General features: G+C 58.4%; 2 protein-coding genes across 3 annotated transcripts; both read left to right on the top strand.

Annotated features, from left to right (window-relative positions):
* Window positions 1-498: 498 nt before the first annotated feature.
* DNAL4 (dynein axonemal light chain 4) lies at window positions 499-4,434 on the top strand. Of its 2 annotated transcripts, none has more exons than XM_068666375.1 (4): window positions 499-648; window positions 1,414-1,616; window positions 2,016-2,099; window positions 3,298-4,434. In XM_068666375.1, exons 2-4 carry the CDS (start codon window positions 1,545-1,547, stop codon window positions 3,460-3,462), a joined length of 321 nt encoding a protein of 106 aa, XP_068522476.1. In that variant the 5' UTR covers window positions 499-648; window positions 1,414-1,544; the 3' UTR covers window positions 3,463-4,434. The 2 variants fall into 2 exon arrangements, with proteins under 2 accessions (XP_068522476.1, XP_068522485.1); XM_068666384.1 differs by having other exon boundaries at window positions 513-648; window positions 1,411-1,616.
* Window positions 4,435-7,434: 3,000 nt separating this feature from the next.
* Window positions 7,435-11,721, top strand: LOC137847813 (extracellular serine/threonine protein kinase FAM20C-like). Its single transcript, XM_068666361.1, has 10 exons — window positions 7,435-8,119; window positions 8,947-9,122; window positions 9,202-9,280; window positions 9,604-9,696; window positions 9,953-10,068; window positions 10,155-10,335; window positions 10,451-10,560; window positions 10,905-10,986; window positions 11,173-11,232; window positions 11,305-11,721. The coding sequence occupies exons 1-10, from the start codon at window positions 7,647-7,649 to the stop codon at window positions 11,537-11,539; spliced, it is 1,605 nt and encodes a 534-aa protein (XP_068522462.1). The 5' UTR covers window positions 7,435-7,646; the 3' UTR covers window positions 11,540-11,721.
* The last annotated feature ends 864 nt before the right edge of the window (window positions 11,722-12,585 follow it).

Genomic DNA, 12,585 nt, shown 5'->3' with positions numbered 1-12,585 from the left:
AGGCGCCCTGATGGGAACCCAGGCATCGCACCCAGCGGCCCAGGACTACCAGCCTTTCCGCCGATGCTATCCAGGAGCTTGATTCTCCTCCACTCATTAATTTCAGACTAATTAGCCTGTGTTAATTTCCGACTAATAGCACCACGGACCCCCAAGGTCTGCTTGCAGGACCTGAGCCCACCTCACCCCCAGCGCCATCTTCTCCCTCCCTCCCAGCAGCAGCAAGGCAAGGACACAGCAGGCTGTGTCTCCACACCCACATTAATTGCTGCTAATTAAAACACACCACACTTATTTATTTATATACACAATTAGCTAATTAACACAAAAGACACTCATTTACACAAATATCTTTATTTCGAGCTCAGAACCACTCCCCGCAGCAGCTTTAGGCCAACAAGACGTTGTCCCCCCCCCCCCAGGCTGAGAACCCGGCCCTCGCAGCCCACGAGGAGGCCTTAATGAGGGCGCCCTAATGAGCCTGCCCTAATTAACCCCCCCCACCCTAGCACCCCGCGCCCACCCCTCAGCCAATAGGACGAGGCGGCCCCGCGCTCTCAGCCAATGAGCGGCGAGGAGGCGGGACTTCCGGCTGCGGTTGCTAAGACAGCCGGGGCACTTCCTTAGCAACCGCCGCGGGCCGCGCAGGTGAGGCCGCGACCGGGCCCAGGCCGCGCTCCCCCCCCCCGGCCCCTTCCCCGCCCCGGCCCCCGCCTCCCGGGGCTGCGGGGCCTCGCTCTGTCCCCTTTCGGTGTCCCCAGGCTCGCCTCGGTGCGGGGAGCGGTGCAGGCCGCCGTGGGGTCGTTGTGGGGGGGGTGTGGGGGGGGTTCGCTCGCATCCTGCACGGTGAAAGGGCTCTGAGGGGGCCCTGCGGTGCTGTGCCCGGGTAGGGGTCGGCTGCTGAGCGGGCACGCAGCAGTGACCCGTTATTTTACAATATCCAACCCCCCAGCTTGGCAAACACTCGTGGAGCACACAAATAACTGCCCCAAAACGTATCGGGACATTTCTATATGCTCATATGCACTGCTCCTCTTCCTAAATTTCACTTACACCCTGCTCATGGTGTGGTTCCAAGCCCTTGCTGGCAGTAGTGTCCCCTTGGCATTAAGCGACAGCCACGAGGGCTGAGGGACTCATGGCTCGCTGGGAGCAGTGCCCCGGCTTGGCTCGTCCCTCGCGCTCTGTTGGTGCTTCTGGGAAGTGCCCTGCTGCTGAGGCCTCGTTTATGGAAAGTGTTACGTTTAAAATGATTGTATTAATGCGCTGCGAGAAGTCTCTAAGTGCACAGCGTGTGGAAAGGTGCTGAAATGCATTAAGTTACTGTGACGGCAGGAGCAGCGTTCTCGTAATGGTTTCATTAGCTTTCCGTTGTCATTCAGAGCTCTCTTCCTGTCTTTTGTTTTTAAGCAGTGTCCTCTGGGCTCAGTTTTCCCTGCTGCTGGTCCACCCGTGTCCTCAGAGCTGCATTCCTCCGAGTTGCCTGCGCTGCAGCACCTCGCTGAGCTCCCTCTGCCCCTTCCTGCGGTCCCTGGGGAAGGACCATGGCTGACACTGGGGAGGGGAAGAAGGAGGAAGCCGATTATAAGAGACTTCACAGCTTTCCACTGATTAGGGTAAGAAAAGGGGTGCATTGTGTGCCCACCGGTGTTGCAGATACAAAGTTCTGCCTTCATTCTTACCAGCCTTCCAGAGCAGGATTTCCAAAGCAGACTTTGGAAACTTTATCAAACGGGTTTAGCTGCTCCTTTAAGCTGTGCTTACTTATTGCTAGCCTTAATGTAGGTAAAGAACGATTCTGCATGGATAAGTTGTAAATAAGCCATCTATCATTCTCTAAAATGGTGGAAATGACAAGTTTCTGTTGCTGGTGGTGTTCTCCTGCTTGGATTAAACATCACAAGGAGCAGCTGCCTCAGCCCCAGTGATGGAATGGGCAACGTAAAGGCTGCTTGCTGTTGTCTGGTGTCTAACTTTTATTGTTCTGCTTAACTGGGCTTGCTTGCTCGTTGCAGCACACGGACATGCCGGAGGAGATGCGCGTGGAGGCCATGGAGCTGTGCGTCACGGCGTGTGAGAAGTACGCCACCAACAACGAGGTAGTGGCCAAATCCCGCTCAGTATGGTCTGCAGTCCCCGCAGCTTGGGGAATCTGCGGGATTGGGGCTGGGGCTGTAGGGCAGAGTGGAGCCAGACCCTGACAGCCTGTTGGTACAGCAACATTGCTCTGGTCCTGTTCTGAGGAAGGGCAGAAAGGCAGCTTGGCTAGATCTCAGATCTCAGATTTGGCTGCCTTTGTCAGCAGGACCTGTAATGGCACTTTGCTTTCATGCAGGAAGCAGAGATGAGTCACGTAGCGATGCTGCCTCACAGCCCTTACCTTCCTCCTGATCCTGCCTTGCCTATGACGTGCTTCCACTCTGTTCCTAAGATGTTGCTGCCCTCAGGGCTTGTTCCAGAGCTGTGTGGGGAGGGGCCCTTCCCAAAATATGGGTCTGTTCAGTGTTGAGCAAAACTCCCCACCAGAGCAGGCAGGAGACTTATTTTGGGGGTGAGCAAATGCAGGCCTTTGAACCTTTAGGTACAGTCTGCTCAGACTTCCCTCTCAGCTTTCATCCTCTTGAATGAAATCACTGAGAGCATGGAAATGTTCTAAAAACTAAACTAAAGACCATAATTTATGCATTCATCTTTCAGAAGATGAAGGAAAGCACGCCGTGCTCCCCGGGCAGGGCACAGCCTGCTTGTTGCCGAAGGGATTTTGTGCTGGGGCAAGGCAAAGCTACAGAGCAGGAGCCTCCTTCCGTCTCCTTCTGCCCGAGACACTGCACATCGCTGCAAAATCTTCCTCTCCCCTTTTCTAGACCGAGCAGGGTGTGATCTCAGAGAAGCAAGCCTTTTGAAAGTCAGCCTAGTTTCAGTGTTTTGGTAATTAGCTTGAAGAGGGAAAAAAAAAAGAAAAAGGACTCCTGTAAAAATAGCCGCAGCTTAGTGACCTGAATCTCCTCTCGCGCTCGCTGCACCCGGCGTAACTCTGCCATCATCTAAAAATGCCTCAGACTGTGCAAACAGGAGCTGAAGTGGCTGCTAGATGCAGTTCCTTAATTTCTCCAGGCCGCTGAGAGCACAGTGACCTGCTTTACCCCTCGGCATAGCCCTGGGGTGCTTCCAGTCCCCTCCCTGCAGCTGCTCTACCTGTTCCCTGTGGTTTGAGAGCTTTCTTAAAGGGGAGGGGAAGCGCAGAAACTCACTGCTTGCTCTGCCTCACCCCCTGCTCTCCTTCTTCATGTCCCTCAGAGCGCTGCCAAGATGATCAAAGAGATGATGGACAAGAAGTTCGGCTCCTCCTGGCACGTGGTGATCGGGGAAGGCTTCGGCTTCGAGATCACGCACGAGGTGAAGAATCTGCTCTACATGTTCTTCGGCGGCAGCCTGGCGGTGTGCGTCTGGAAGTGCTCCTGACGTCCGGCCACCTCCCCGACCCGCTGCGTACGAGAGATTTCTTCCTCCTCTTCGCAGGTTTTGTGCGACCTGGAGGTGGGGCTTTATTTTTAATAGTTCAACCGTCGAGATTTTTTGGTCATAGCGCTGTAACAGTTCCATGGGGTCCGTAAAGTCGGTGCATATTGTGTAAGCTTGCCTCCCCGTCCTCGCTCGTGGGATTTCTCACCTGCCCGTGGCGGCTGAGCCCAGCAGGTGCTGGATATAGGTAATCTCACGACAGGCAGCAGCGCCGGGAGGAGGGGAAGCAAAAGAGAAAAGGTGCTATCGAGCCCTACATTTCCTCCTCCCACTTGTTCCACGTTGTCTCCTCTCCTCCCTGCCTTCCCCGCTCCGTATGGCGTGGCTCTGACCGCTGCCTCTCCCCCGACACCAGGGGAACGCCGCCTTCGTCCTCCTCCCTTGCAAGATGACCCCACAGAAGGGGCTGTGTCAAGGGCGTGCCTCGGGGCTGTCCGTGGAGGTGCTGGCTGCGGGGAAGCGGGCTCGTTTCAGCCTCCCCAGCTCGATTTGGGAGGACAGCTGAGCTGGCTGGGCGTAGGAGGCTGCTCTGCAAGCTGCCCCCTCCTTTCTCACCCCCCGCGCGCTCAGACAGCGTTAAAACACAGGCGGCTGACGATGCCTGGGGAGTGGGTGAGAACTCTCCGTACAGCTTGAATGGCTCCCTGGCAGTTCTCGGGGGTGTTGCGAGTGCTGTGTACTTGCAGCATCTTGTTTGGAGGCTGGCAGGGGAAGGAGGCTCCATGTGAGATAGCACTTGGTCATCAGAACCCTAGCGGCGTTTTGGACTGGCATTTTTAGCCCGTTTCATCTTTTAAAGCTGTCAGTGTTGGAGGACGAACGTAATGGGATGTTACGTATGTGGCTTATTTATATAAATCTGTGGAACTGTGGTTTTTGTTTTTTTTTTTACAATAAAAATCTACCAAATTATCCTTTCCTGTGTTTGCTCTGAAGTAAAAATTCCAACGCGGAAGACAAAAAATAGTTCAGGAGACGTGGAGGTAAGTGAGCAGCACTGTAGCCGAGGTGAAGGCCGGTGGCAGGTCCCTCACCCTGGTGGCTCCTAGGTACCAGAGAAACATTTTCACCCTCCCTTTGAATTCCTCCCCCCAGCACAAGCCGCAGCGCTGAGGAAGGTTGCTGCTGACCCAAGTCCACCGCGATACCTTGGCACGGCAGGGCACGGTGCCAGGGTTGCGGAGCGGTCTGGAAGACTCCGAATCCTTTCAGCTTCCTCTTGGTGTGGTTGCCCCGCTCTGTCTGGCTCCAGCTGGCTGCGTTTAAATGAAAGCAGCGCTGCTGTCTGGCGCTTCCTGCAGCTGGCAGGTGGAAGAGCTGGGCTTCTGTTCCAAGGCTTTCCACCTCCCCTGCCTTTTCCATCTCTAGATCCAGAGGGAAAGGTAAAGCCGGGTCTTCGGAACGTGCTGGAGCACGATGATACCCTCAGATAGCCCCTTTAATTGCGCTTCTTTCCCGCTAATGAATAATTAACCGCTGTGTGCAGGTGCGTGGTCATGGGCATCTCTGCAGGGTCGCGCTGACCCGCGGGGAGAAGCAGCCGCTTACCTCAGCGTGTGATTTTTGGCCTCCCGTTATCTGCGTGGCCCCCAGCTGCCCGCAGCTCGTGTCTCTGTGACCTGCACCCACCACGAGTGAACGTTGGCCGGCCCCCGGCCTCCTCGAACCGCGAGGGTAAGAGCTGGCCCACGAAAAGCGAGCACGAAGAAGCCAACCCCTCCTTTAGCTGGTCCCAATGCCTGTTGTAATGTGAAAACATCAAATTCAGCTGTGTGTGTGTCAAGCCCCCGAGCAAATTTCAGCAGGATCAGCTTTCCTGCCCGTCACAAGTCGAATCATGCTGTGCTGGCTCCTCTGCCTTAGAGAAAAAAAAAGAGGCTTTCAGCCTCCTTTTGCTGCAGAACTGACGCTTTTGGGCATGCCTGATATTCACGGGGGAGTAAAGTTCATGGGTCGGAGGCAGCCCCTTGTTGTCCCATGTTTTCCCTCCGCCACTGATGCTTGGGAGCCTGCTGGGCCTGTTTGCTTTTGGTTATAAAACCGGAATCTCTCGCTGGAGGTTTTTACCTTAAAAAAAAATCAAACGGAAAGCTGGGGAGCTTGGGATCAGGCATCTCGCTATTGTGTTCTCCTCTCCCTGCCATTTCTTGCCCACCATTCAAAAGCCTCGAGGCTGAGTCAGAGGGAAAAGAGATGAAAAACTCGGGGTGAGGCATCGGTGCCAGCCACAGCGCCCCTTTCTATCCGGCCGTCCCGGGAAGCCGGAGCGTGGCCGCGCGTCGTGACTTCATCCCTCCCCGCCGAGGGGAGACGGGCAACCTCGTGTGCGGCTCCTCCTCTGTCCCGCAGGTGACTCGAGCCCGCTGCGAAGGGGTAAAGGAGCTGGGAAAAAAAAATATGGAGGGGAAGAGGTGCAAATTCGATCGCTTCTCCATGAGGATGTCATGGCAACACGGCGCAGCGCTGGGCTGCCAGGCAGTCGGGGCAGGCTTTGAAGCTCCCCAGCTCTTCCCCGCTGCTGCAGGCTCGCGTTTGACTCGCTGAAAAATCTTTTGGTTAATATTTAATGCCGGCATTGAAGTGCTAAGGGTGGTGAGCGCCCCACCTATGTCCCTATTCCTCTGCTTTCCCATTCGGGGCTGAATTAGGGCTGGGGAGGGGGTTTGTGGGCTCCCCTAGCATGGTCAGAAGGATGCCTTCAACTCATAGAGGGGAGAGAAGGCCGGGGGCTCTCCGGGCTGGCTCTAGGACATTGGAGGGACGTTTCTGTCTCTGTGCCATCCTTTGAGCCCAGTTTGGAGCTGCTGCTGGGGCACTGGGAGGACTGGGGGGGGTCTCCCTCTCCCTTTGCTCTCCCAGAGCTGGATAAAAGAACCCGTGGCCCTGCTCCCAGAGCCAAGCCCAGCTTCTTTGAGGCGAGCGGTTCGCACATGGTTTTGCTTTCTGTTTTTTCTTTTTTTTTGTGGTAAGCAATGACCTAACGATCCTGTGTTCCAGCCGCAGCCCCTCCTCGGCGCCTTCTTTCCAAAAAAACTGCGCACCCAGAGCGGATCCAGAAAGCTTCCTGGTGCAAGACGCCGCGTTCCCTTCCCCGAGCGAGCCATCTGCTCCCCTCCGCCCGGCTCCTTCTGCGCACCTCGGAGCTCGCCAGCCCAGCGGGGAGCAGCTCTCCTCCCCTGCGCGCCCCGGCTGCCCTCGGCCATGCTGTTTTCTCACACGGCGGCGGCGAGGGGAAGGAAACGCGGGGCTGGTTTATCTGGGGCAGCTGGCGGGGTCAGCCGGAGGCGGTTTCCAAGCAACTGGCACACCGCGGGACGCAGCGAGCCGGGGACACCGCGTTCCTGATGCCCGCGTGGGCCTGACGGGGCCGGGCAGCGCGAGCGAGAGGGTAGCGCGGGGCCGTGGTGCAGGAGGGGGGCTCCAGGCCGGCTCCCTGCCCGCTCCAGAGGCGCTCAGCGCAGCCCCGGTGCTGTACCCCTCCTGCCCAGCCCGTCCTTACACCGCCAGCCCAAATTTTCAGCGATGCTGCTCCTCAAATCCTGGTTATTTTACCCAGCTGCTGTTTTTTTTTTTTTTGAAAGGTTGCACGCAAACATCCTTGGATAGATGGGGAGGGGGAAAAGTTGCCCAGCCTGAGCAGCAGGAGCAAAACTGATTTATGAAAATGGACATAAATAGTAGGAACCTCGCAGACGGGATGGAGAAGGGGCAGAAGCAAGGTTAGCTGGGCAGGTGGGAGCCCAGAGGGGTGGGATGTGCAGGCGACCTGTTTTTTTTTTTTATTTTTTATTTTTTTTCCCCGTGTGTGATTTATCTGTGGCCACCTCTGTCCCCGAGCCACCTGCAGCTATCGATTTGGAACTTGCCCCGTTCACGCTAACCTTGGCACCAGCAGCTCGTCCCTTATCAGCGCCGATAAACCCCGCTGCAGCCTCCTAGCCCCCAGCCTGTCCCCCCGGCCGCGTCACCCCACCGGGCTCTTCCCGTGGCTCTGCACCAGCTGCTTTTTGCTGCGATGCTCTAGACCCAGGACCCCAAATCTCTAATTTCTGCTTGAGGTCGAGACGGGGCCGTGGATGCTCTGAGTCCCTGCTCACCCCGCGTGGGTGCCCAGGCCCGGCAGGATGCGGTGCCGCCTGCAGACGCTCGTCCAAAGGAAATTTAAAATCCTCCTCCTCTTCCTCCTGCTCTCGGCCCTCCTGCTGCACCTGGCGATGGATTTAGCTCTCCCCACGGCTCGCAGGCTCTGGAGCTCTGGTGGGAAAGCACCGAAAGGCTTGGGTGCTGTGGCGGGCAGCCCCTTGCTGGCCAGCCCCAAAAAGCTGAGCCTGCGGATCCTCCAGGACTTCAGCGGCAGCAACGGCTCCGTGGAGAGAAGCTCCCACCCGCAGGGAGCAGGGCCAAAAATAAAGGACCCAGGGGTCCAGCAGCAGCGTGGGGACGTGAATCGGGCACGGACCAAGGGGTCCAAGCTGGCTGCGCTGTTTGAGCATCCCCTCTACAACATCCCGCTGCCGGAGGTGACGGACAAGGACAAGCTGTTTGTCGTCAACCCCATGGAGAAGTTCAGCCTGCAAAGCAGCGGGAGCGACGAATGGTGAGGAGCGGGATGGGTTTTTTGGGGGGATACCTGGCAGTGTTTGAGGTGGGGACCAAACAGGTCGTTTCCCTGGCGAAGCAGCATCCCACCCCGCACAGCCCCAGCGCCCAGCGAGCTGCTCCTGTGCCTCGGCTCCTGTCTCAGCCCCGAGTTTCCAGGCTGCTACCCCGGGGAGCTGCAGGGAGCCTGCCCGCCCGTGTAGCACACGGCGAAGTCAAAGGAGAGGCTTGAATTATTCATAGTATTATGTAGAATATCTTCTGGGTCATCTCCTCACCTCCTTGCCTTCCCCAGCGCGCAGCCTTTGGCCTGTCCCTGTGCCCGAGGAACTCCCCGCTCCACATTTCCAGCTGGTTTTATCCCCCCTCTCTCACCTGCCCGATGCTGGAAACGCAAAATCCCCAAATGTAGGTTAGCTGTCGTCACGAGACCGCAGCCACCCTGCGTTTCACAGGGCGCTCGCTGACCTCCTTCGGATCCGCCGTGCGGTGATCTCACCGCTGCCGGGTGCCTATTTTTGGCCCCGCGCCACTAACCCCCTAATTAGGTGGGAAGATATTAAAAGAGTCACCGTCAGCAGGACGTAGCACACCTTCCAAAGGCTGCTGGAAATGAGGGAGAACAGGGGCTGGTCTGAGCGCTGTTGTCCACAAACAGGCATTTGCTCCATCCCTGAGGACCCACCACCTCGTCCACCGCTACTGGTGGGAGGTGGGCCTGGCTTGTTTTGCCAGACGTGTGGATTTGGGTCCCCAGGGAAGGTGCTAAAGTCCCGACTAAACGCTGTCCTTGTTGTTGGGGTGGTGGTGGCTGTCGGGCTGCAGGGTCAGCAGCAGTAAAGCCGAGGCGATCCTCCCGACAGGGAAGACGGCCTACGACACCTACCCCGCCTGGCTCAAATTCCACGTCGGCATCAACCGCTACGAGCTGTACCCCCGCCGGGACCCCCTGATGCCCACCCTCCTCCACGACCTGGCCACCATGAGGATCGTCAGCTCGGGTACCCTACCCCTACCCGCGCCCCTGTCCCTCCACCCCATGCCTGCTGTCCCCCCTCACCCTGGTGTACCCCTTTCCAGTGCAGAAGTCCGGTGGCACCCAGCTGAAGCTCATCATGACCTTCCCGAATTACGGGCAGGCCCTCTTCAAGCCCATGAAGTGAGTAGAGCCGTGCTCCGGGCCCCAAAACCGGGTGGCCCCCTTCTCCTCGCCTTCCCCGGCGCGGCCGACGGAGGGCTGGGCGCAGCTCGTGATGGGGTAGTGACCTCCAGTGGTGGGAAGGAGAAGAAGATGGTCCATGAGGACCATTTTCCAGCCCGTGTCCCGGTGGGATTTGGGGCCTCAGCACCCAGCGGGACACATCTGGAAGAAGAAGTTCTTCCTGGCCACGTCTGCGGTGGCATCGGGGACGCTCTAACGGGGCCAAGCAGGAGGTGACCCCATCCTTGGCCATCATCCCCAATCCTACCCGCTCCTCGCAGGCAGAGCCGGGACCAGGAGACCCCCATGGACTTCTTCTACTTCTCGGACTTTGAGCGGCACAACGCGGAGATCGCAGCCTTTCACCTGGACAGGTGGGTCTTCGTGCTGCTCTGTGCCCAAAAAATGGTGTCTGCATGGGTTTTGGGGTGAGAAACGTGGCCTTAGAGGTTCCTTTGGGGGTCTGCAACCTCCAAGCACACTTGGGATCCAACTGTGGGAGCAGCTCCTTGAGCCATGTCCTCACCCCTGTGTCATATGTGGCGAGGGACACCTGCACCTCTTGGAGTAACCCGGTGTGAGAAAACAGGCTCAGTCAACAAGAAATTTTGCAGAGTTCTACATTTTTAGGATCCTGGATTTCCGGCGAATCCCTCCGGTTTCTGGCCGCCTGGTGAACATAACGAAGGAGATCCGGGACATCACAACCGACAAGAAGCTGGCCAAGACTTTCTTCATCTCCCCAGGTGAGCCCCGTCCTCGGGGCTTTGCGCACGTCTGGTCCGTGTCTGGCCCCGCTCCCCGTCACCCTTTGCTTTGTCCCCCACGCCAGCGGGCAACGTCTGCTTCTACGGGGAGTGCTCCTACTACTGCTCCACCGAGCACGCGCTGTGTGGCAAACCCGACCAGCTGGAGGGCTCCGTGGCCGCCCTGCTGCCCGACAAAACCCTGGCCAAGCGCCGCTCCTGGCGCAGCCCCTGGCGCCGCTCCTACCACAAGAGCAAGAAGGCTGAGTGAGCTGGGACGGGGACACGCGTGGGGGATCTGTGGGGTGTGGGATGAGAAAGGGGCTGCTTGGGTTGCCCCGTGGTGGTCGTCACGGCCCCGTCACCCGTGCGCTGCCCGCAGGTGGGAGCTGAACCCCAACTACTGCGCCCAGGTGCGCCAGACGCCGCCCTACGACAGGGGCCATCGCCTGCTGGACCTCATCGACATGACGGTGCTCGACTTCCTCATGGGTGAGCTGCTCCCTGCGGGGGCACGAGGGGAAAACCCCCCGTCACGGCCTGCTCATCGCCAGCTGGGCGGGCAGTGCCCCGTGCAAGCCGCTTCCTCCCACTTATCCCCCTCAATTTTCCAGCAGCTGATTGGAAGGCCGTGGTCAGACTGGCTTAGCACAATGAGGGTGCTCTCCCTCCCTGTTCCCATATCCCAAATTTGGGACCAGAGAACCGCTGTGTGTGTGGGTGAGGCTGCTCGGCCCATCCCAGCACCCAGCATTTCCCTGCTCCCGTCCCCGAGGACCCCACGTGAATCCCTGCTGCTCTCACCCTCTCCTCACCCCTTCCCCTCCCTGCTGTAGGCAACATGGACCGGCACCACTACGAGACCTTCGAGAAATTCGGGAACGACACCTTCCTGCTTCACCTGGACAATGGCCGCGGGTAAAGGCGGAGAGGGGGCCCGGCCACCCCGAAGGAGGGGACACAGCGGGGACAGAGGGATGCCGAGGGTTTTAGACGATTGCAGCCCAAAACGTCAGCCACTGTTGGGGTGTTTTAGGGCACACTGGGGTGTTTTGGGGCACACTGTGCGTGCCCCGATGCCATCCCAATGGGTTTCTCCCCCAGTTTCGGCAAGCACTCGCACGACGAGATGTCCATCCTGGCCCCGCTCCAGCAGTGCTGCAGGTGAGCCACCCTCACCGCCTTTCCTTTTGGGGGAAAAAAAACCCTTCCTGACACCGAGCCCTCTTTCCTCAGCATCAAGAAGTCGACCTACCTGCGGCTGCAGCTGCTGGCCACCCGGCCCTACCTCCTGAGCGAGCTGCTGCGGGAGGCGCTGGCCGCCGACCCCCTGGCCCCCATCCTGACCGAACCCCACCTGCGGGCGCTGGACCGGCGCCTGGGCAAGGTGCTGGAGGCCGTGGGACGCTGCCTGGCCCGGGCAGCCCGGCCCGGGGAGGTGCTGGTGGATGATGTGGGGCCGTGGGTGTGATATGGGGTCGGACGGATGGGGTTCGGCACCCTGCGGGCGCAGGGTGTGTGGCGTTGGGGTTTGGCGCCCCGTACACCATATAATGGATGGGGGCGTTTGGGGTGATGCGGTGGGGCAGACCGGGAGGATCGCAGGGACGGGTGGCTTATTTAAATAAAAAGGTTGGCCTAGTGGAGAAAACATTTGGGATCCTGGCCACCGGGGCTGTTTTTCCAGTCCTGGACTACCTCTGCGTGCCGGGACGCGTCGGACGGGCCCTGCAAACCCTTTTAGGAAGAGCGGGGATTTTTTCCAGCCTTTCCCCAGCCTGCGGCAAGCTCCTCCAGAGCTCCCCATGAAATGGGGCCGTCTGCGAGCCCCGTGGCACGGCGCCGGCCTCCCCCAGCGGGGTCCCTGCGTGCTGGTGTGGGGAAACCGAGGCACGGGCTCCCCAAATCCCTGCCTCTTCCCAGAGCCGCCCGCCTCTTCCCACTCGCCTCGACTTACCCAACTCGCGCCGCTCTGCCCCCGGATTTCCCACACCCACCCGAAAATCCCCGTGGCGGCCCCAACGTTGCCCAAAGAGGTGGCTCCGGCAGGGGACAGCTTCACCCCGGGGCCCGGCACCCTATTTAGCGTCCGGCTTATCCCCTAAGCCTCGCTGGGGGGTTAATCTGGGTGTATTTGTGTCAGCTGGAGGCAGGTGCTGTGGGATGGGGGCGTTGGTGGTGGTGGGGAGCTGTCCCCAGGGGTAGTGGGCAGGGGGTGGCGAGGGGGACATGGGGATACGGGGTATGGGGTGGGGATATATGGCCATGGGTGGGGGAGCCAGGGGAAGGGGGGAAAAATAGGGGGAGGCTGGGAAATGGTGCGGGATTCGGGCCGGAGGGAGAAATGGGATGGAACGAGGAAAAGAAAAAAATAAAAATAATTAAAAAAAAATAAAAAAATAAAATAAAAAAAATAAAAAGGGAAAAAAAAAGAAAAAAAAAGGGAAAATAAAAGAAAAAAAAAAGAAAAAAAAAAGAAAAATAAAGGAAAAAAGGGGAAAAATATTTTTTTTTAAA

The sequence above is a fragment of the Anas acuta genome, chromosome 1 (genome assembly GCF_963932015.1).
Source record: "Anas acuta chromosome 1, bAnaAcu1.1, whole genome shotgun sequence".
In the NCBI taxonomy this organism is placed as follows: domain Eukaryota; kingdom Metazoa; phylum Chordata; class Aves; order Anseriformes; family Anatidae; genus Anas; species Anas acuta.
This window is presented reverse-complemented; position numbering and strand designations above follow the sequence as displayed.